The sequence below is a fragment of the Trifolium pratense genome, linkage group LG6 (assembly GCF_020283565.1).
Source record: "Trifolium pratense cultivar HEN17-A07 linkage group LG6, ARS_RC_1.1, whole genome shotgun sequence".
NCBI lineage: Eukaryota > Viridiplantae > Streptophyta > Magnoliopsida > Fabales > Fabaceae > Trifolium > Trifolium pratense.
This window is the reverse complement of record NC_060064.1, coordinates 17734591-17759871: the sequence shown is the minus strand read 5'-3', so window position 1 is coordinate 17759871 and position 25281 is coordinate 17734591. Positions and strand designations below refer to the sequence as shown.

The 25281-nt window shown below is 30.4% G+C and overlaps 3 protein-coding genes across 5 annotated transcripts; 1 reads left to right on the top strand and 2 right to left on the bottom strand.

Moving 5' to 3' along the window:
- The first annotated feature begins 1989 nt into the window (after nt 1–1989).
- Nucleotides 1990–9067, top strand: LOC123893229. 2 transcript variants are annotated; one of them, XM_045943166.1, is made up of 7 exons: nt 1990–2100; nt 4240–6702; nt 6809–6894; nt 7536–7724; nt 7867–8091; nt 8369–8493; nt 8592–9067. In XM_045943166.1, the coding sequence occupies exons 1-7, from the start codon at nt 2098–2100 to the stop codon at nt 8660–8662; spliced, it is 3162 nt and encodes a 1053-aa protein (XP_045799122.1). In that variant the 5' UTR covers nt 1990–2097; the 3' UTR covers nt 8663–9067. The 2 variants fall into 2 exon arrangements, with proteins under 2 accessions (XP_045799122.1, XP_045799121.1); XM_045943165.1 differs by lacking the exon at nt 1990–2100 and adding an exon at nt 2778–3278 and having other exon boundaries at nt 8592–8997.
- Nucleotides 9068–10439: 1372 nt separating this feature from the next.
- Nucleotides 10440–13508, bottom strand: LOC123890463 (wax ester synthase/diacylglycerol acyltransferase 4-like). Of its 2 annotated transcripts, none has more exons than XM_045940068.1 (5): nt 13251–13506; nt 12255–12830; nt 11696–12046; nt 10922–11059; nt 10440–10828 (listed from the first exon to the last, which is right to left on the bottom strand). In XM_045940068.1, the coding sequence occupies exons 1-5, from the start codon at nt 13446–13448 to the stop codon at nt 10673–10675; spliced, it is 1419 nt and encodes a 472-aa protein (XP_045796024.1). In that variant the 5' UTR covers nt 13449–13506; the 3' UTR covers nt 10440–10672. The 2 variants fall into 2 exon arrangements, with proteins under 2 accessions (XP_045796024.1, XP_045796025.1); XM_045940069.1 differs by having other exon boundaries at nt 10586–10812; nt 13251–13508.
- Nucleotides 13509–20214: 6706 nt separating this feature from the next.
- LOC123891847 (probable polyamine transporter At1g31830) lies at nt 20215–21621 on the bottom strand. The gene has a single exon (XM_045941728.1). The coding sequence runs from the start codon at nt 21619–21621 to the stop codon at nt 20215–20217; it is 1407 nt and encodes a 468-aa protein (XP_045797684.1).
- Nucleotides 21622–25281: the final 3660 nt, after the last annotated feature.

Here is a 25281-nt window from a genome sequence, read left to right as displayed (position 1 = left end):
CACCCAAAAGAATATGGGTTTCAATTATAAAGTTTGATATTTTTAAGAAAGTGTAAAAAAAAATTGATATTTCATAACAAAGCAATTAATTTGTGAAATAAAGTTCGTATTGAAGAATCAATTAAGGGTTTACATTCATCACTTAAATTGATCTACTACTAATGATATTGTATGCTGAATGCAGGGGGTGGAGAATAATTTGGTTGGGCTCTATTGAATGTCCATGTGGCCGAAAGTTTGATGACAATAGACAAACCAAAGAGATAAGAAGCTTTGTCACCAAGAATGAAGAAATATCCTTTATGAGTTGAATTTCAGAACGATTTTCCAGATTGATTCAAGCAGTGGAGACTAAACACCGAATTAGGGATTTGGTGTGGAATGAAAATAGAGTGCTCACGCGAGTATTGACTTTTTTAAGTGGCCTAATCTAAACCTTTGGATTAAAAAGAATCAACGGATTAAATTTGGTGTCAAAGTAAAGTTTGACACCTGGTGTCAACGGATCCTAACTCATACAGAACTCATTCATTATGCAGTATCAGTACACTTCACAATTGTTAAATTCATTCTTTATCGTGTTTCAAAAACCCGTTTGTCCCATTTTTCTATAATTTATGGTTTTGTGCTTATGTTTATTTTTTATTTTTTAATTTTGATAGGATGAATATCACGGTGGATGCGGAGGTACCCAAAGACAAATAATTTTGTTGGCTAAGGTGAATTTTTATAGAGCATTTTTTTATTTTTGCTTTTTTTACTCAATTATTTATGATTTTTTAATTTATTGTTGAAAGACTTTATATTGTTAAAAAACTAATTAACCTCATTCATAATAATCTTCTCATTCATTATCATATGTTGAGTTTATTTTAATATACGATTTCTTTCAATCTTAAAATTAAAACTTTTGCTCTGATATATATGGTTTCGAATCAACTTTTGCTCTGATATATGGAGACTAATTATGTGTTTACTAATAATTCTCCTTTTATGTTAATTTAGACGGTGGTCAAGATTAGTATTAAGTACTAGTTGCAAAGAAAAGAAAGTTGAATAAAATTGTTAATATAGATACGTGTGTTTTTATTTCTTATATTCCTTTTTTTTTTATCAACATGGTCAATCATACGTTGTAGATATCCATGATTAATATTGGTGTGACGAATTATGATTCTCATTAATTTTGATAGAATGATATCACGTTGGATGTGGAAGTACACTGAACAACAAATTTTTGTTACTTAAGGTGAATGTTTATAGAACATGTTTTTTATACGTGTTTTTTTTAGTCATATGATCGTTTAAATTATTGTTGAAATACTTTATATTGTTAAAAAATTGAACTCATTCATAACAATTTTATGTTTCTCTCAGATTTGCTGTGCATGACATTTTAATATATGATATGATATCTTTTAATCATAAAACTTTTGCTCTAATAGTGATCAAAGGAAGATATATATATATATATATATATATATATATACTCCTCCCGTCCCAAATTATAAGGGAAAAAAACCAATTTTTTTGTCCCAAATTATAAGGGAGAAATTCATTTTCCAGAATGTTTTTCCCTTATTCTCATAAAATTAAATGCAAATTGCATTTAATTTTCTCTCTCTACCCTTTTCTCAATAAACAACAACCAATAAAAATTGTTTTTACATCTTCCTATGTAACTTATTCTAAGAAAAACCCACAAAAACATATTTCAAATTCTCATGTTTTACTTTTTTTTTAATAAGTGTGATTTTTTTATTTTCTCTTATAATTCGGGACGGAGGGAGTATATATATATAGTTAGGATCAAATGAAATTCAATGTATTAAATGCTCACATTCTCTATTTCAAGTTAAATCTCACCATATATATATATATATATATATATATATATAAGGGTTAGTTGTCTAATATATATATATATATTTTATTTTATTTTATTTTTTTTGAAAAAATAATATTATTGTCACTCTGTTTTCACGCCCCACTTTACTCTTCATTCAACAGTCTAAAAAATTCTTGGCGGGTTCAGAGCCAATATAAACCGCAATCTTCTCCTCGTTCTTTATCGCAGAAACACTTCAATCCGACACAATGGTTAGTTTTTGTCTTTTGTTACAATTGTTGTTTTTTCTTTCTTCTTTTCTTTTTCGTAGATTTGAGTTTCAGTTACAGTCTATTCATGTCAAAGTGAATGTGTGCATTGTAGTTTCTGTTTTTTTTTTTTTGGAGGAATTTAAGGATTTATTTTTGTCTATTTTGTTTGGACTTTTTTGTTTTGAGTGTTTTTACGGTAAAAAAGATGTTTTTTTGAAAAAATAAAATATTTTGGGGTTTTGGGAAAAGTTTCTGAATTAGGGTTAACAATGTATGCATGATTAAGGTGTTTGGAAAGGTTGTTTATAGAATGTAGTTTCTGTTGATGTTAAAGATAGTAAAACAAGAGAGTAATATGAGGAATTTTAAAAAGGTTTAAATATCGTCCATGTATGTACGTGTTTTTTTTTTAGTCCCTATGTCAGTTTTTGTTTAAAAAAAATCTTGTTTTTTTTTTTTTTGATAAACATGTGCAAATCTTGTTGATTTTCGGTTCTCTTGTTTGCGTTTGTAGCTAATTAGCTACGAACGCAGTCATTTTTTAAACGAAAATCAACAAGATTTACACATACAGGGACAAAACCCCAAAAAAAACGATACACAGTCTAAAACCAAAAAAGTGCGTATATACCGGGACAAATGTGGTATTTAAGCCTTTTAAAAATCGTTCTCTTTTTGTCTATTTTCTATTAACCTTTTTGTTTTGAGTGAGTTTTAAAAAGATGCTTTTTTTGAATTGGGGTTTTGGGAAAAAGGTTGAATATGAATTCTTTCGGAGTTAGGATAAATAATGCATGAATGGTTAAGGCCTTAAGGGTTTTTGAAAAGAGGTTTAAGTGGTTAAAGCTCCTTCTTTTGGTTTAGAATATTTTTTTGTTTGTTTTGATTATGTTGTTATTCAAGATTAAGGACATTGATTAAGATGTAGCTGTAAAGTTAGGTATTGTACTTGGTTGTTTTTGTGTAATCTATAAAATTCATTTGATATTGAATTTGGTGGTTCGGAAAGGGTTTCTAAGTAGTGAAAGTTTCTTGGTTGGTTTTGAGATCGTTTTTGAATCTGTTATTCAAAACTAAGTACATTGGTTTGGAAAGGGTTTCTAAGTAGTGAAAGTTCCTTCTCCTCGTCTTTGATATTCTCATCGTTTATTGGTTAAATCCTTCAATCCGACACCATGGTTAGTTTTTTCTTTTCTCTTTTGTTGAGTTGAATTTCTTTTTATAGTAGTTAGATGATCTGAATCCCCAATACTCCAAAATTGTCAAAGTATCGGTGTCTGACACGTATCCGACACTAATACGTGTCCGACATTGTTGTCAAAATCGGGATCAAAGTCGTAAAATCCATGGATTTTGCGATTTTGCACACCCTCATGGATCTGGATCCTAAGTAAAATCCAAAATCAGAGCAAAATCCCAGTAAAATCGCACAAAATTGCAAAATCCATGGATTTATGTTTGTCGTATGATTTTTGAGACTTGATTGTTTTATGATTTTAAACTTTGAGTACTTGCACTTTATAATATATGTATATATTTACTATTATGAGTTGAATCCATCGATTTTGGTTGCGATTTTCGATTATGCGATCTTGATTTCCCCTTTCGATTCAACAAAATTAATCGAGTAGAATCCTTCGATTTTGATTGCGATTTACGATTTTGCTTCTTACTATCCTCTTTGGATTTAAAGCAAAATCCCGATTCTGACAACCTTGGTGTCCGACACCATTGTCGAGTTACTTTATAAAAAATGACAATATCATAAATAACTATCGTAATATGGAAATGAAGATGCTTGTAGTAAATGTCGAAATGTTAGATTTTTTGTTGGGACTTGTGATCGGAATGATAATATTCCTGCATTTTTATGCTTTTCAAAACTGTGACTAGTTTGGAAATTAAGTTCAATGTTGTTTGTTTTAGTTTGTTTCTGAATGGTAGAATTATTCAAATGGTATAGTGTTTGAACCTTATTGCAAATGATAAAGTTGAGGTAGTGGTTTCTGAATGTTGCCACAATATCAATCTATGCACTGTGTTATGAATCAATTGTTTCAAAAGCTTAAGTTGTTAGGTGAAAGACATGATTGGTTTTATATTTAACACACTGCTTCGTGTTTTAATGCTTATTTGCAGAGTCGAAAATTTCAAAATAATTATAGAGGTGGTTGGAATGATAATATGCCATTCGATGATTTCAATCATGAAGAAGTTTACTACAATTACGAAATTCCTCACAGTCACCACTATGCTGATGATAGATACTTATCACATGAAACACCGGCACACAATGCTGATGATAGGTATTTATCACATGAAACGCCGACACACTACGCTGATGATAGGTACTTATCACATGAAACGCTGGCACACTATGCTGATGATAGGTACTTATCACATGAAATGCCGGCACACTATGTTGATGACAGACACTTACCACATCGAACACCGGCACACTATTCCGATCAAAGGGCAGATCATTATGCTGATAAGATGCACTTGCCACAACAAACACTGGAACACTATGGTGATAATAAGAGGTACTTTTCACATCAAACGGAGGAACACTATGCTGATACGAAGAGGTACTTTGCACATCAAACGGAGGAACACTATGCTGATAAAAAGAGGTACTTTTCACCTCAAACGAAGGAACACTATGCTAATAAGAAGAGGTACTTTTCACCTCAATTGGAGGAAGACTATGCTGATAAGAAGAGGTACTTTTCACCTCAAACGGAGGAACACTATGCTGATAAGAAGCGGTACTTTTCACATCGAATAGAGGAACACTGTGCTGATAAGAAGAGGTACTTTTCACCTCAGATGGAGGAACACTGTGCTGATAAGAAAAGGTACTTTCCACATCAAACAGAGGAACGCCGTGCTGGTAAGAAGAGGTACTTTGCACATCAAAAGTCAGAAGACTATGGTGATAAGAGGTACTTGGCACAACAAAAGCTAGAAAACAGTGGTGGTAAGAGGCACTTACTACATCAAATGCCGAAAGACTATGCTGATAACAAGTGCTTGCCACATCGAACACAAGAACACTATGCTGATAAGAAGAGGCACTTACCACATCAAACGGAGAAGCACTATACTGATAAGAAGAGGCACTTACCACATCAAATGGAGGAACACTATGCTGATAAGAAGAGGCACTTGCCACATCGAATGCCGGAAGACTTTGCTAATAAAAAGCACTTATCACATCAAAAGCTAAAAGACTATGCTGATAACAAGTGCTTGCCACATAAAACCCGAGATCATTATGCTGATAAGAGGCACTTCCCACAACAAACCCGGGAACACTATGGTGATAAGAGGCACTTACCAGATCAAATGCCGGAAGAATATGCTGATAAAAAGTGCTTATCGCATCAAACGCCGGAACCAACTATTCCTGCTATAGCCCCAGTACTGTATCGACAGTCAAATACTACACGCTGTAAAATTTGTGATGTTAAGATGCATCACAACTTTGTGGAAAAGCATAATAATGGAAAGAAACATCAAATGTTATTAAAGCTACATGAGCAATCAATGAAACGTAAAAATTCAAATGGACGACACAGTAGACAAATTCCAAATGCTTCTGAAATGAATTCAGTAGTTCAACCTAAGAAAGTTCCAAAATCTAAGAAAAATGGGCTCCCGGTAGAAAATGTGAGTTGTGAAGCACATAGTATGAAGCACAAGAAAGTTCCGGCTGAAAGTTCTAACAGGAAACTTGGGGATCACACTGGTGCAAAGGATCATGGTTTCAAGGTAGAAAATGTGAGTCATGAAGCTCCTAATTTCAAGCACAAGAAAGTTCCGGCTGAAAGTTCTAAAAGCAAACTCGGGGATGACACTGGTGCAAAGGATTGTGGTTTCAAGGTAGAAAATGTGAAAAATGAATCTCCTAGTTTCAAGAACAGGAAATTTCCAGCTGTATGGTCAAAAAGGAAACTCAGGGATGACACTGGTGCAAAGGATCATGGTTTCAAGCCTGAGGTTGAAGGAGCAACAAGAGGTAAATACCTGAAGATGAATAATGGGATAAGAAGTCCCGTGAAATCATCAAAACCAGTGGTCAATGCTCAGGTATTCACACCAGCAGAAGCAGAGGGATCAACTTTTGAACCCAAAAATCATATTGATTCACAGAGAAAAGTAACAGAAGCCAAAGAACATCACGAGGTTCTTAATTATGGTGTGAATTCAAATGATGAGCGACGATCAATCTCAATGGAGTTGCACTACTCTGCTGGTTCTAACACCCAAATAGAAGTTGTCAATTCCAATTCTGCTGCAAATGAAATAGTCATAGAACCAGTCTCATCTGCACCATCAGATGCAGTTGGTTCAAGTTTTGAACCCCTAACTAAGCATGGTCTACATACTGAAATTGAACCTCAAGAAGAAGTCGTAGCATATTATGAGAGCCAACACCCTAATGATGACACAAATATTGAACTGCTACCATCTGTCGTAATGGAGATTGATGTTCATTCGGAGTCTAGTGTTGAGACCGAAACTGCAGACGGAAGCTCTCAAGATGAAGTGGATACAGATGTTCTCTCTAATGAGTCAGGGATAACCATGATGCCTCAGGTATTTATCATTTTCTGATTTGCAATGGAAGTATCAAATAAAACTTTTTTGGAAACATACAATTTTTATGAATCATTGAAGTAAAACTTTACCCTACTTGTTGTAGGTCTCCGTTTGTCTTACGTGTGGCGATGAAGGCTTTCAAGAGGCATTGGTATATTGTAAAAAATGTGAAGATTGTGCACTGCATAGGTCTTTGTTACTTACTCTTTTCATCTACTATCTGGCATTGCATGTACTTGTAGTAAATATTAATCGTTATACTTGCTGAACATGCAAGATGCAGCCGTTTCTGTTTTTTTATGACATAAATTTTTCCGGACTATTTTTTTTCCTTCCTAATTTGTTAGATAAAGCAGAAATAAGGTTTTAACTTTTAGTAAGGATGCATGTTAAGTTAGGATTTTAGCAGGTTTTCACCATCATACTCAAGTAGCATATGCATATATTTTTATTGCTACATGGCATGCTTCTAAATTTCATTTGTTTTGAATGTGAATTCTAAAGAAAGAGATAACCGTAATATGTATCTAAAACGTGATTTAATATGTATCTAAAACATGGTATTTATTAATACAAATGAGTTGTATTATAAGATATTGTTTACCTATGATTCAAATTACAGTGTGATTACCACCGTTCTCTTCTTTTGAATTGGAAAACGAATCACTTGTATTAATAATACCATGAACTTTCATTTCTTCATTGGAAGCATACTGATCTTAGCATGCTATTTTGTTTTATCACAACAATGAAGTTTGCATTTTATAAAGTTGTAGTTTCAAATTCTTAAATACCTTTTGGACTTATACACCTCAACTTCGCAATTTCAGGTATTGTTTAGATGGGCCTGTGATTTTTACAGATGAGGTTATTTGGTTTTGTGAGGATTGTGAAGCAGAGGTAATAGACACAGATTATTCTGATAGTGAGACTAAAGATTCAGAAAAAGGTGAAGTTGATTCCAACAAGGAGTGTTTTACTGTTGTTGATCCACAGCCTATTGCTGATCCAATCTGGAGGTAAGAAATTTGCTTTTTATTGTTATTTATGTTACCTTCTATCGGACTTATGGTCCGTTTGATTAAATCAAACGGACCCTTAATGTATATTTTTTTTTAGTTGCTATGGTGAAGGTCTGACGTTGAATTTTGTGGATAATAGTGGAAATTTGCAGATTTTGAACAAAAGCTATGATAAAAGCATTGCTAGACTAATGTGCCATTTGTCCACTTTAGCATGCCCTAAAGTTCTCGAGTCGACAAGACATATCCCTAATGTGCTTTATGCAGACATGATTCAAAGATCAGTTGTATGGCCAGAGAGTTTCAAAAAATTTGGAACAAATAATCTGAGCATTGGCCTTTATTTCTTTCCTCAGAATGAAAGGTAACATTTTGCATAAACTAAGAACATGCGTGATTTGAACACCAATGTTGTTAAATATCGGTTATAGGCTTATAGCTAACGGAATTTGAAAAAATCACTATTGTTTTGCTACACGCTATTTAGTACAAAAGTGCTATACTAGTATAGTAACACTACAACACTTCTGGGAAGTGAAATTTTATCAAACTGCTAATTTCTGCTATCCACAATTGACAAAATTAAAATAAACTCTATTCTCCATGCTCATATTTAAACTAGTATTATTGTCGTTTTACAGTGTTGAGAGATATTTTGACCAGCTAGTTGATGAAATGATTTCCAATGACCTTGCCATAAGAGCTAGGGTTGAAAATGCTGAGCTTTTAATTTTTCCTTCTACAATGCTCCCAAACCAATACAAGAGTGAGTTACATTTTATTATATTACAAATATGCTACTTCTTCATTTAAACTTTATTGTTTGCTAATTGTGTCTAAATTTTTGAGTTACTCATTTTGCAGGATCTCAATCAAAGTATTACTTATGGGGAATTTTAAACAAAGCAATTCCATCCACATGTGATGCTGATTAAGGAAATGTAGCTAGTCTCTTAACCATGCAATAGTTTCTTGGACTAGGTTTTAGGACTATTATGCATCTAACCATAGTGTATGTATGCTTTCCTAACTACAATTTAACTTATTATTAGAGATGTTAGTGTTCTATTTCACACAACACTCTTTTTTGCAATCTGGTTTCGTGCCTGTATGCTAGTTCATGGGATAGTGCATTGCATGTAGTGCGTGTGAGTATTTGTATACCCTTTTTTGGTTGATTATGTAGTTTAATTGGGTTAGGTTTTGTCACCCCAATATTTTTTATTTTATTTTATTTTTAATTTATTTAGGGTGTTGGTGAGGATTTCTCATATGCACATCATTTGCTTAATAAATAAATAAATAAAAATAATGTACAAAACATAAGCTTAATTATCTTATATTCTAATTATCTCGTGACTCAAATAAGTTCTGTTTCGAAAAATTGCATAAAATCACATGATTCAGATATGAGGAATGAGAATGGATTCTCTCAAGCGTGATTTACACTTGAGAGAATAAAGTGTAATCTAACACCATCTAAATTCATATTCTCTAAATTTTTATATGTCTCTCTCTTGATCAATGGTAACAAACCACACTTTATTCTCTCAAGTGTAAATTACACTTGAGAGAATCCATTCCCTATGAGGAATGCTATGCTACCATCAAACGCTTGTACACACGCCCAATATACGGTGCCACATCACACTACTTGTCAATCAGTAAAACATGCAACCGGCTCTCCACACCTTCAAGCCTTCAATCAATTTTCTCTCTCTGTCTTTAATTTCAAAAAAAAAAAAAAGGTTCTTTCTCTTTCAAATCTCAAACCTTGAAACCACCATGACCAACATCCATGTCCCCCTTAAAACTTCTTTTTTGTTATGATATGCAAGATCCTATAAATTCGTTTTGGAAGAAGTTACTACAAGATACAAGGATTGTTTTCTTTATGGAATGGAACTGACCAGAGAGGTGAGGAAACAAAATGAAATTTAACAAAATGAAATTTGGGGTAACTTCATTTTGTTTTAAAGAACATATAGTTTTTTTTTTAAAGAACAGATAGCATAGAGAGAAGGAAGCTTCAAGAAAGAAAAATTGGACTGAAGGGTTAATTTTTTATAGAATACAATTTTTCTTTGTAGAATATCATTTAGTGTTATTTTTATTGGAAAAAAAAATATAACAATCAATTCTTCTTTCAATAGATTGTTTTACTATACAGTGCCTATACCAATGAAGATAACTATGCATGTTCCTAGCGATAAAATTCAGTGTTGATTGTTGATGGTATATAAAACCTATCAAACACCCGCACCTCTATTATTAGGCGTGTCGTGGTGTCCGACACTCGTACGACATTCCTACGACACGTGTCGGATAGGTCAGACCGATGTCCAAAAAAGTCAATTTTTTCTTTACTTTGACACAGTGACATTCCTTTGATCGGTGTCCGACACCCGTAAGAAACTCACACGACATGTGCCAGACAAGTGTCCCAAAAAAAATTATTTTTTCTTTACTTATACTCTCCTCACATACACATATCTACAAAAGTTAAAGATGTGTCGAAACAACAATATTGATCAATGAGGGATTGAAATGTATATATTTTGATTCTCAATTTATATATTTTATAAAAATGTAGCGGTGTCGCCGTATCGGTGTCGATGTTGTGTCGCGGTGTCCGTGTCAAAGTTCGTGCTTCGTAGTATAAAACACACTCATACAAACATATTAGACTATGTAAATATAGAAAGAATATTATTAGTAGTTATGGTAAATGATTACTCATTAATATAAACGAATTATTAGGGATATGCTTGATGTATATATAACACTAATATTCCTTGGTATACGTTGCTTATATTATACCAGTAGTTTTATTTACCGTCCATATAAACAGCCGTTGGTATATGAAAAATTTCTTATAGTATATGATCCCACACTTCCATGTCCTTAAACAATGGATTACATGATACCTTACAAAATTTGTTCCATTATGGAGTATTCTCCTTAGCAATTGATTCGTGACGTATTATCTCAAACGCACTGTTCAGGTAACGCATTAACTTTTGCTCGTCTATGAACCCTTCTTCTGTTGCAGTGGTCACTCTTAGCATTCCCATATAGCTCATTACTGTAATGACAAGACTCTGCACTTTTCATTAAAATTATGTTGCATTTCTGAAATACGACAAACCAAATTTCGTATATCTTAGAATGAAAGAGGAAGGGAGTTGAGTTACCTGAGGAATGCCAGACAATGTAAAGAAGAAGCCTCCTATAGGATGATTTGCCCAAGCCATTTGCTCAATTGGTCCAGCTACGTTTGAGATCAGTAAGCTTGATTTTCTCATTGTTCCATGGATATGTTTAGCCAAAGCCTATAACATTATCAAAATAAAAAATAAAAATAAGTACATAACCAATTCCAACATAAATGGTTGAAATAAGCGCTTATTTATATACAAAATTTCCAGCCCCAACTAATTTGAGTCAAGTGGGACTGGGAGTGTCAACTTTAACACAAAACTATCTAAAAAAACTTATTTCAATTTGCCCCTGTAATTTCAGATTCCTTTCGTTTTAGTCCTTAATCTGGCCATGTCACAGAAAAACACTGACATAGCGAGAATATGCTGATTGGACCACTAATAAAAAATTCGCTGAAATTACATGGACGAAAACCAAAATTCATTCAAATAATAGGGACAGAAAATAAATTTGTCTAGGGTAGGGACCAAATTTAAAATTTAGAAATGTGAAAATTCATTCTCCAATTCTTCGTCTTCTATCATGCCACCACCACAATTAAAGAACTCTTGTCACATTCTTCAACCTACAAGCCCTAAATTTACGGTACTCGAATACAACATCTTACTTAAAAAATGTGATTAATAAGAACATATTAGTGAAGAAGGTATTTACATTGTTGTTTTCCCTTTGTTCTTATTTTCCTATGCACCAAAAAAACAAATGCAAGTGAAGTAGACAAATCCTTATGTCATTGTGTAACTCACCTCAGGGCCTTCAAGCTTATTCTTCATCCTGAGAAGCTTTGTAATCAAAGGAGGAGCAAAGGAATTTTTCTGTCTCTTGATTGAAGTGTGTGCTTTGTTGATAAATTGGACTGGATTTGAAATTGGGATGTCCTGTAATTTCGGCACTGACACATGATAGTAAGTAATATGGTTACCCCAAGAACCCTTTGTAGTCTTTAACATATCTTGCACTCTTTGGTAATCTTTAATGTGCCTTGTGTTTGCTATCACCAATGCAGTTGAATTTAATGCTCTTGATTTATAGTCAATATTTTGCATGTAAAGCCTAATCCCATAGAAGATTATTCCAGTAATTGCATCATTTATAGTCTGCAATATTTCCAGTAATCGCATCATTTATGAATGCAATGGAAAAGTAATTAATTAGGACATATAATGTTTTCTCAAACTAAACAGACACTTTATATAAATAAAAACTAAATAACCTTTGAAGTTTAGATTAATTTAAAACAAGATTCAGTATATTTGTAGGAGAAAACAATATATTGAAGCCTAAAATAAATGGAAAAAATATTACCACTCCAAGATTAGACTTAATTTCTTTGATATGATCCATTGAAAATGTGACATTTGATAACTTGAACGGCCGAAACTCAACAGCTTCAACTCCTGACTTTATTGGTGTTTTATCATCTTCAACTAATGTACTTTTTAGAAGAGTCCATCCAAAATCGGATACAAAAGTGAAAGGCATGGAGAGAAACTGAGGCATTTTCTCAAGAATGAATCTGCTAATATTTTTTGGTTTCGATGACTTGAGTGATGGAAAGGACAAAGGGAGAGAAGGATGATCAGCTCTTTGTAAGCTAGAAAGAATTACACCCATAAGATTGTAACCATCTCCAATTGCATGGTGAAATTTGAACACCAATGTTCCGGCCGCATTGCTTGTCGCGTATTTGATTACATGAACTTGCCATAATGGCTTTGTTTGTGGTAAATTCTCCATTGCCATCTTTGATATGTAATCAGCAAAATGCTTGTCATATGAATCAACTGGTATGCCATTATCAGTGAATTTGGGTTCAGTGATATGTTCCTCTAACTTCACTTCAACTCGTTTCCATCTTTTCACTCCTCTTTCATCATCAACCTGTGCTCTCAAGCATTAAAAATGTTACAAAACCATAAAAATGCATACATTCATTTTAAGGGAAGCTTATTGTAAATAATAATGCTAGCAAACACATTCTATAGCAACCAATCGTTAGTTGGTCCAATGGTGATTGACGATGGACTTAGTAGGGAGAACCACGGTTCGATCCCCCGCAACTGCGATCGGGAGGGGGCTGAAACAACTTGATGTCATAATTGACCCCTAAACCAGATTAGGCGGTCCGGTGGACGCGATACTGGTGGTAAAAAAAAAAAAAAATCTATAGTATATACTTTTCAACACACTATTTTATTGGTTAAATTCATGAGTCTCGCAAACGATTGGCATGAAGATCTATATTATATACATTAATTTTATAAACTTGCATATTTTTTTAGAGAGAGGTGAAGGGAGAACCATTATAGAAGTGAAGTGAGGGATGGAAAGAAATGCATCTTCAACCAATGAAACAATTGGCAAGTTATGGATTGGAACTTGAAATTCTAAGAATGCAAGAATATACAAGCATAGAGAAGTGTTGTCCAAGCATTGTCCTGTGGGACTCACTGGCTCGTTCAACTCATCTCCAAAATAGTCCATTGCATTGAGCTCCATAAAACTTTCCTCACAAATACAAACACAATATTTTAGACTTTAGTGTTTACAATGTTTAATGCTTTTCTTGAATATGTCATAGGATTATCAAGCTATCATGGTTGAAATGACTTTTCATGAATATCATAGGATTAACAAGTTGTTAGGGTCAAATTGACCTTAAAAAATGATTTTATAATTTATTTAGGTAAAAAAAAAACAGATCATCAAGCTGAAATTAACCCAAAAAAAACATGAATCATGAAGCAGACAAAGTTAAAAAAATACATATTTTATATTTTCTTTATTTAATCTTATATGACATAGCTATATGAATGACCCATTCTACTAACACTAAAATCACACTATTTATTTTATATACAAATATATATTATCTTTCAATCTCCATAATATATATATATATATATATATATATATATATATATATATATATATATATATATATATATATATATATATATATATATATATATATATTATTTTTCAATTTATTTCATGTCTTCTCGTTGCAATCAAAAGATCTAATAACAAATAGGGTTAAATATGTTTTTTTTTTTTTTTATTTACCAATCTTTTACTAGTAAAAGGAAGGTTGAATTGCTCATAGGCCTTCATTGTGATGATGTGGCACCTCTAAAAAAACTCCATATTTTTATTGAAAATTTACCAACTTCTCTTAATTATTATTAAAAATATCTAAAATAAAATTTATCCTCCACAAATTAAATTTCATGTCTAATGATTAATACATGAATAGAAAAAGAAACCCCCATAATTCCAAAAGACTATATTTTGGCATATATAAAATGATAAATATGGATTAATAGAAAACGTAAATGACTAAATAATTAAGAGTAACTTAAATATCCATATACTTGCCCAAATAAAAAACTTAATTCGTATATATGGATCAATAAAACATTCATACGTAAAAACCAAAAAAATATATCCATATGTCACTAAAATATGTACATATAAATTATATGTATATATAATTTTTAGTATTGTTATTAAATATATATAATCTAATTTTCTAAAAAAACCAAGATAAATCATATTAATATATTATTACACATTGCAAGTAGGGATGGCAATGGGTAGGGTATGGGTAGGGTACTATAGTACCCATCCCCATATCCGCAGATTGAAAAAATACCCGTACCCATCCCCATACCCGCGTGGGTAACAACTTTTGCCCCCGTCCCCATACCCTATGGGTACCTAGGTACCCATACCCGTACCCGTTACCCGCATTTTTACTAAAAATAAATTGATCAATTATAAAATATCATATAATTTTAATAGAATTAAAAAAATTTCAAAGATTTTAATATTAACTAATAAAAATTATAAACAAAATTATTACTAACCTTATGTTAAAGTTCATATTTATGTTAAATATTCACATTATTTTTATATTATGTTATAAATAAACATTTTTATTAAAAATATGTAATAGTTTAGTAGAGTTGTATTGTTTTAAATTGATTTATATATATATATATATATATTATAATATAATAATATAAATAAAATAAATAAATATATATTATGCGGGTATGGGGCGGGGTGGGTACTAAGGTACCCGTACCCGCACCCATACCCGTTTATTTTTGCGGGTAATTACCCATATCCGTGCCCGTACCCAAAATGCGGGTTTTTACCCTACCCGTTGTGGGTAATTTTTGCGGGTACCCTCTGGGTATGAGTCAAATTGCCATCCCTAATTGCAAGAGGTTAAATCAACAATCAAACGATTAGCTTATAAAAAAAAAAAATCAAACGATTAATTACAAGGGATAAAAACAATTATGATTGACCCTTAGGTATTCATATGATGCAACTATAACTGCAAAATTATTATTATTATATTATACAATTAACCCTCATGATTGTTGGAGTTCCTTTCAATAATTATATATAAAAAAAAAACTGTATGTTTTACCACTATGGTCTTTATAAATATTGATACTCACACATCACTACTTGCCCATGGTCTCATATTTTGTAATCTTATTTTTTTCTTTTTTGTGTTTTCTAACCTTCTTTGTAGTAATTTCATCAAGTCATGTCTACTCTTGAGTAAATCAACTACACTATCTTATTGTTTCAAGGAAAAATGTAATTCTATTTTCCAAAAATAATTTTTTTGGTAAAGGATTTAGGCCCCAAATTTTTTTTATCACCTTTATACTATAAGAAAAGTTTACAATCTCTATTAAAAAACTTTTTCATCATCTCTTTTAATTAAATTAAATCATTTTAATTTTAATTATCTTTAATTAAATCATTTTAATTTTAATTATCAATATATCAAATTATCACTATATAACTTCTTACACAAGGGACCAACTAACTAAAATGAAAAATTAAATTAAAAGGGACCAACTAATATATAAGATTTATATAACCACAAAATATTCATGACTATTAAAATTCTTTCAATACTAATAAAAAAAACGTGTGTCTCTCTTCATTGCATAGTTAATTGGTTCCTAAATGAAAAATTTAATTAAAAGGGACCAATATAACCACAAAATATATTCTTTCAATACTAAGAAAGAAAAAAAAAAGTGTCTAAGACTATTGGAATTCTCTTCATTTCATAGTTAATTGGTCCCTAAATGACAAATGAAAAATTTAATTAAAAGGGACCAACTATCGATATCGATTTATACATATCCATTAGAATTATCAAAAATTGGATGGATTTTCAAAAGAAATTGGATGTGGCACTCTATAAAAAAAGTTTACAATCTCTATTAAAACCTTTTCATATTTCATATAATAGAGTTACTCTAATAATAAATAATAAACAATAATAATATATTAAAAAAAAACTAACACAATTTATTGTTGTTGAATTGAGACAAAAATGAATTGCAAGCAATGAAAGGTGGAACGATGCATCATGTTATTGTTTTATTAATTGCATTGCAATATATTATTAAAATATATATTGTATGTTACAATTCTCTATTAATGCAATTGAAAACAAAGAATTCTTGGAGACACTAATATTGAATATGTAAATTTAGCTAATTATCAAACACAAGCTCTATATAAAGTTAACCCAAAAGCTAATTATCACCACCATATTGAATATGTAAATTTACATTGAAGTCTAGCTTCTATGTTTTAACAAAATTTTAATTTATCTATCTCATGGCAAAAACTCTATGGTTTCTTTGTCTGACATCTCCATGAGAAAAAGTTATGCATCTTCACCTTCCATATGTTAAAGTTACACATTATAGTCTCTTGAATTGATTTAAAAGCTATCGTGTGCATATATATAGTTACATCATAAGTATATTGATTTTTGTCCTTGGTAGGTGATGGTGTCTAACCTCTTAGAATATCAGGTATGTCTACATGTGATTGATTAAGAAATTGATATACATATATGTGATAGTTGCCTATTAATATGTTTGTAAATTGGAATTTTTCTACTACTCTGAGTTTAGAACATATCTAATAATTTTTTATATTTCTTTTTTAGGTTGGATATTTTTTTAAATATCAACCGGTGTTTTGTTCGATGATTAATTAAACTTTGAGTTGAATCGATTAATATGAATATGACTATTTTTTCATGTGAAGGAGGAGAACAGGATAAAACATACTTCTATTTTTGCTTACGTTGCATCCTTGCTCCTTATAAAGCCTATGAAATGACACCTCATGTAAGGATGTGTATTTAACTCTAATGGGAGTTTGTAAACCATCATTTTTTTTATTGATATAATGTTTGTAATTAGACAACTTTTCTTTTTCATTTATTATTTTATTAGTCTAATGTTTTAGCTTATTTGTTTCTTATTTTCTTTTTCATTTATTATTTTATATAAGGTAGAAGATTTGTATAAAAAATTGTTGATTAATAGGAATATAATTTTTTTTTTCATGTGAATAAGTTGAAGAGGATAAAAGAGACTTCTATTTATTGATTTTGAAGTGCCTTAAAATTTATATAGATCGATGGTATATTGATGTTGGAGGCATTCAATTAAAAGAGGACAATCCAAATAATTTAGAAATATAAATATGTGTCTCATTTTTAAATATTATATTGTCTACAATGTGTAGGTGATCTACTTGATCTCGATCAAGAGAAATATAGAAACAAAAACAAAGTAGAAATTAAAATAAGTTTTTTTTTTGTAGTTGACACTCAAGTCATGCGGTTCTTATAATTGTAATACATGCAAGAAGTATATTGATTCAAATTGACTTAGAGGTTGTCCAAATATATAATCTTCATGCATTTATCGTATAACATTTGCCTAATCCTGGATGGTTCAATATGAATATATATGAATTTTAATAGACGGTTCTATTTTAATCTACGCATGTCATCTTATTCTTACAACCATAAAATGAATCGATGAAAAGAATTGTGCTAAATACTTTTTCCTCCCACTTAGAATTGTACTAAAAGCTTTCTAAATTAAATTAAAAAAAGACAAAAATTATTAAATAAAAATTGTTGATGCTCATTTGTCAAAATAAATTTTAGAAATTATTAAAACCGTAGATGTTAAAATATATTTACATATATTTAGAAAATATAATCACACATATATTTAAACATATTTACACACAACTAAAATTCACCAATAATTCAAAAATTATTAATTTAATTTACATAATAATATAATTTTTTGGATAAATTAAGTACATATTCTAAAAGATTGTTTACGTTACGGCTGAAAATAAAATAGTGGAATATTTATAAGAATAAGATGACATTTCTTTAAGCAAATAAGAAGATGACACATGTTAAATCTTAAATTCATCTATAAGACTTTATTTACCTTAACCAAATAACTAAACCTAAATTCAAATATATAAAATCTTCGTCCAAACTTATATATTAACAACAACAAATATTTGAGTTTATATAATATAATAAGAAAAATAAAATAAATGTTCAAGAAAATATTAAATAAGAGGGACAAAAACTAACAATAATTTTGAAGAGACACAAACCTCGCCAAGAAAAAGAAAAACAAACCAAAAACAAAAGGACCAAGCAAAAAAAAAAATGTGAACCAAACAATAGACTAAAAAATTGGGACTAATAAAGTTGGAATAAAATTTCACCAAGTGAATAGTGAGAATAAACTCCAAGAGAACGAGAGATGAGTAAGTAGATAAGCTATTTGGAACCTTAAATTGCATAGAACGTAGTAAGCAAATACACTATTTGATACATAATTTTCAAAAAATGAGATCACGCGGAACAAATAGGCAAAGCCACCATATATGAATCATATTCTATAATCAAAACTTATTTTAACATTTCTCATGAGCAATATTGTCTACAAGTATAATTAGGTATGCCTCCAACTCTTATTGAAAATAATAAAATAAGGAATACATCAAAAATAAAAAACAAAGTGACATTTGACTATTAAATTGCAACTCATATAAAGAAAACTAAAATCTTATATGATTACACTAATAAAATAAAAAATGATACATCCTTTCAAACTTATGAAATATTATAAGAGATCTATTACATTAAACTATAAACAAACTACGATATAATAAAAAATCTAATATTTCTAAACAACCTTTTTTTTACTCATATACTAATATTAAACATAATCATATTTTAAAATAATATATATTATTTAACTATATGTGATTATAGTTATCACAATCATTATTTTTTTATTTATAAAAATATTTTAATTATATATTTTAATCGAACCCGTGCAACGCACGGGTTTATTCCTAGTACTATATAATAACAGGGGGAATGAAAATAATAGGAAATGGAGAGGATCTTAACTCTGTTTTTAGTCCCTACATTTTTGCGGACTTTTAATAAAGTTCCTACACTTTTTTATTATATTTTTAATCCCCACGTTTTTGTCGTTTCCAACATTGGTCTCTACTGTGAAATTTTGGCTGATTGGATAGACGAAAAATGACACATAAATGCCACACAGACTCATTTAATGTTGGTTGACTGGATAGACGGAAAACGTCACACAGACTCATTTAATGCTTACTCTTTGAGTGTGACATTTATGTGACAATTCTATCTATTCAGTCAACCAAAATTTCACAATAGGGACCAATGTTGAAAACAACAAAAACGTGGCGACTAAAAATATAGATTTTTTTAGGATAATATACTATCCATCACAAAGAGACATTTTATGAAACATGTAGAACGCAAAAATGCAAATGATTTAATAACTCGATCTATAACTTCAAAGATAACTCAATCTGTAACAAACAATTAAGAAATTGTGTAAAAGCAGAGGGCATACCTAGTTTCATATTGCTCGCATATCCTTGAGGAACTTGAAAGCGTTCCTTGCAAACTTGTTGTCACCGTCAACATTCCCCGAATTGAGACGGATTTGACTGTCCGCCGGAGTTATAAGGAGTGGAGTTTACTTGGTACCCCACATTATCTCTAATGCTTAGGTTTTGTGGCTTTGGTTATACAGTTTTGTATCACTAGATAGAGAAGTGAGTAGATGTGGGGGGTTGTGTGTTCCATGCTTTGTAAGTAAATTCTTAAACTTGAGCATATTTCATTCACCAAAAGTAGGATAAAACAAGATTAGCTGGAAAATAAACATATGAAGGATAAAACAAACAAGTAGACATGCATGGTAAAATTAGCCTTTGAATCTGAAGTCATAATTTTCTTATTGTGAAAAGTTGACAGTGACATCCACATTGAGATGAATTTTGTCAATGCTTTATGATATAAATATACAAATTAATTATACAAGTTCTTCTAAGAAGCATAAATATCTGGAAGATCAGGATTAACAGAAAACCTTAACCATCTTTTTTTCTCCATATATTTCAAACAAGGTTGCAATAGAAGTCCCATTATAACAGCTGAGATACTTATGACAAATACCTTCAAAGTAGCAAGAGCTAAAACCACAAATATTAGTAATGTTGGAACCAAACACATCAACACTGCTCCAATTTTTCCAACAGGTATTTTATAAGGCCTAGAAACATTTGGAAATTTCATCCTCAATTTAACAAATGCAACAAACTCCATAAGCATACCAAAACAGTATAAGAAATTTTCAGCAGCAACAATTTCTTGAAAACTCAACCATGAAAGCAAAATCACACCAGAAGCTGAGAACAAAATACCGATAAGAGGTGTTCCGTAACGTGACCTTTTAGCAAAGAATGCAGGAAGCATACCTCTTTCAGCCATTCCCAAAAGCTGAAATGAATCACTACTCATTTCAGCTACAAACATTCCCATATTTGATAATGCAGATGAAACTTGAACCCATGTTCTTAACCAAACACCTCCTATAACTCTACCAACTTCTGAAAAGTAACCATCACTCCATAATTCTCTATTAACTTCAATAGCACCAGTTCCAACTAAAAGAGGTAAAAAATACCCCAAAACAACCAAAATAACAGCATAAAAAAGTGCTTTTGGAAGTGTTTTACCAGGATTATTAACCTCTCCTGCAAGAGTACTAACAGAATCCCAATAATTCAAATTCCAAAACAATGTGTTCAAATATAAACCCCAATTAACACTCTTCAAATCCATTATCACCCATCTTTTTGGTTTTATTCTAGGAATTGAAATTAATCCCATAACAACAAAAGGAAGTAATGAAAAAATTCCCAATAAAATTGCAGCCCAACCCACAATTGTTAAACCTCTATAATTCATATAAGTAAGAGCCAAAGTTAAAACTAAAACAGCAATAATCCTTGGAAAACCATTACCTATAACAGGAATAGCTGATTTAAGATAATCTAGAAACAAAACTGGGTATAAAGCATTGTCAATTACACCACTAAGCCATTTCATCCAACCAAGTTGGAAACCCCAAAATGGGCCTAATGCAGATGAAACCCAAACAACATAGCCACCATTTTCAGGAAACATTGTACCCATTTCTGCAGTTATTAATGCTTCAGGAACACTCCAAATGAGTGGAAATACTAAGAAACCAACAAGAGACAACAATGGACCTGCTGCTCTTACTGTGTCTTCTACACCAAATGGTCCTCCTGATACCTCATAAAAGATTAAGAAAATTAGAGGTATGATTGAAACTTTTTTCAAATTTTCTAGCTTTGGAACAGATGAAAATTCTTCTGGTGTAGTAGTAGTAGTAGTAACATGTTCTTCACCAATGTTTGTTGACATCTTTTGTTATGATAATTCTTAATTAGTAATTCTGCATGCATTTCAATTTCAAAGAAATGGTTAAAGTGAGTGACGTGATGAGTAAGTAAGAGAAGAGAAGATGTGTCAGAATGTAAAGAAGTGAGTGACGTGATGAGTAAGAGAAGAGAAGATGCATTAAATGCTTTTCCCGGTTTCAACTGAAAGAAGATGAGAACAAAGTTATCTGTTTTGGCTTGTTCCCACACATTCACAAATTATGCAAGGTTTGTTTGGCCATAGAAGCAAAATAATTTTGGGAAAAGTTTACGAATTGATATATGACTATGTTAACACGTTATTATGATTAAATAACCGATCCTCTCTTCGACCTTGTTTATAAACAAAAATCAACAAAAACTTTTGGCCTTAAATATAAGTAAAAATTACCAAAATTATCATTATTAGTTGTTCTACTTTTTAAAATGTTGGTAAAGTTACAATGCAAATTTAAGGTCATTTTAAGAATTGTAATAGAAATTACATAAAACCAAGACAAAAAAGTAACTTCTTAATAAGTGTGCAAATGAGTATATTTGCTTACGAAAGAGGTAGGAGGGAGTACAATGTTATACTTTCTTGAGTCCGTGTGTCACAAAAAAAATGATCCAGATAGAATAAAAATTGGTTTGACTCAAAATATTTGACCTACTCAATTTTAATGCAATACTCCCTCCGGTCACATTTATAAGAAGAAAAAAACAACTTCAAATTTTGGTCACTATTATAAACAAAAGTTAATTACTTTTAACTAATTAATATTGTTATTTTTAATATACCCTTATTTAATTATACTATTTTTCTTTAAGCATTTATTCCATTTTACTTTCCAAAAGGTGTATGTGATTTCCAAGAAAAAGGCTTATTTATAAATGGCAATATAGTAAATTTATTCATGTTTTATATTAAATTAAGAAAATTAACTTCACTTAACTAAATTCTTTAAACACTGTACAAGTAGTTTTTTTTGCCTATAAAAAATATAACCAGAAGGAGTATTTTACGACTATATTTTTTGCCTGATCATTATTATTATTATTTTTTTGTCAAACTCTAATTATTATTTCTATCACGACTATCAAGTAAGTCATCAATGTTTTTTGTAACAAGAAAAAAAGTCATCAATGTTTTTAATGACAATTAAATAAAAGTCATATTTTCTCTCTTTAATAATTACATTTTTCTTTAATAGTTATATTCCCTCTAGTCCTTAATATAAGAAAAAGTTAACTTTTTAGATACATGGAATGATCGATGTAATTGAACTAAAAAATAGATCGGCAATAGTAATACTTAGGAGTGTAATTGGACCGGTTTGGATTGATTTCTGGTGAATCTAATCTCTGAACCAATAAACTTTCGATTATTATTATTACTCCCTCCGTCCCAATTTGATTGACACAGTTGACTATTTTACGCATACCGATGCATAACTTTGACGATTAATATTTTTAATTGTATAATAGTAAAAAATATAAAAATTTGATATTTTAAAAATACTCATGATCGAGACGAATCAAACAACATCTTATATGTTAATATTTATTTTTGTTTATTAGTAGAAAAATAAGGTTAAAACAACATATGTAAATAGTGCATAACAGTCAACTTTGTCAATCAAATTGGGACGGAGGGATTATTATCCTTTGCTTAGCCCCTATGAGCCATAAAAATTATTCATTTTCTTTCGATGACAAACCACATTAAAAGCCTCTAGACCTTAAAAATAAATATGTTTACCCTCTTTGGAGTTAGGTAGAAGTTTTAATTCTCTTATCTTAAAAACATTATAAGTTTGAGGTTACTCGTGAAAACTAGCAACATTCTAAATTTGGGGTATGGATACAAGATAATTTTTTTTTTTTAAAAGGGGATACAAGAGTTTTTTTTAAAACAAATTCTTCAAAAACATTCAAACAAAATTGTCTCTTAAAGAAAACAGAGAGAAAATGAAAAAAAAAAAAAAACATAGAAAAAACAAAAGAGCAAAAATAAATGTGATAGCTAGAATTATTATTATTATTATTATTATTATTATTATTATTATTATTATTATTATTATTATTATTATTATTATTATTATTATAAGGACCACAACATCAAAAATTTGTAATTAAGAGGAGATGAGTGTATATTTTTTTAATATAATAGGAAAATTAATGTAATTTAAGTATCTTTTAAGAGAGTGATGTGTAATATAATTTTATTATAATGAATTAACGTGCTAGGCAGGCGTGGAACTTATGTCTCAAAAAAAAAATGTCTTGCCTTATGTTATGATGAGTTCGTTAATAAAAAAAAAATTTGCTGTTTAAAAAAAAAATGTCTTATGTTTTGGTGAGTTTGTTAATGAAAGATTTTTGAAGGATATTGTTGGTATTATGAAAAGTCCACACCAAAATTCATGTATCATTTTTATATATAGTAAGTATATAGTATAGATAATGAGCTCAAATATGAAAACAGTCCCTGCAATTATGTCTTGTTTTGATTTTAATCCTTGTAAAAATAAAAGTTTGATTTTAGTCCCTCCAAAATCTCCAAACTTTTAAAATAGTCCCTAAGCTAGATTTTTTGTTGAGATGTCAAATGATTGATGATGTGGGAGATGTTGAGTAGGATTCTTTGCTGATGTGGATATTTTAATAATATTTTCATTTAAATTTTCAATTTAAAATTAATTTTTCATTTTTCATAAAAACCAAATTAATTAAAAAATAGATATTAAAAGGGTGAGGAATAAGATGATCTGGATTTCAATTTCAAGAACAGAGTTCATAATATTTTTTGTTCCTCAATGTTCATCAAATTTCTTAACAATATGTGTATATTGGCAAGTTTTTAATTACTAATTTCAACAATTTTTCTCTCTTTTCTTATTAATTTAAAACATTTATTAGAAATGAAAATGCATTTTGAAATTGAAAAGTTAAATAAAAAATATAATTTTAAATTAAAAATGAAATGGTTAAAGCCACGTAAGCACAGTCAGCATCTGCCACATCATCAACAATTTGACATGTCAACAAAAAATTTAGCTTAGGGACTGTTTTAAAAAATTGAGATTTTACGAGGACTAAAATCAAAATTTTATTTTTACAGGGCTAAAATCAAAACAATCCATAATTGCAGGGACCGTTTTTCATATTTAAGCTTAAATAATATTATGCAAAAAATAAATTAAAGAGAGTCCTATAAATAACCTTCTTCAACACAACCATTCCAAAAAAAAATTAGGGTTCGAGCCTCCTAGATACACATACCAGCCGCACGAACTCATCAGACAACTTTTCGTGGCATTACCACACAATCGACTAGACAGATGTTTTGAAGCATCACATTTGTCGATCACATCACGAACCAACGTCGATCTATAGCTTGAGCAGATCACTGTGAAATTAATTTTGTGGCTTGATCGAAGATTCAAATTTCCGCGTCTTCCCAAATAAGGTAATCCCTTATTTTCATTTAATAGTTTCTTGAATGTCTTTAATTTTGTGGTTGTTTTATTGTCGTCTACAATTTTTTTTACAAAATTGTTGTCTACGTTTGTATTTGTTGTGATGAAATAAAAAAATTATCTTCTATATTCGAAATTTTGGCTTGTTTTTAAATATGGTAATCAAGGTTTAGTTACAATAT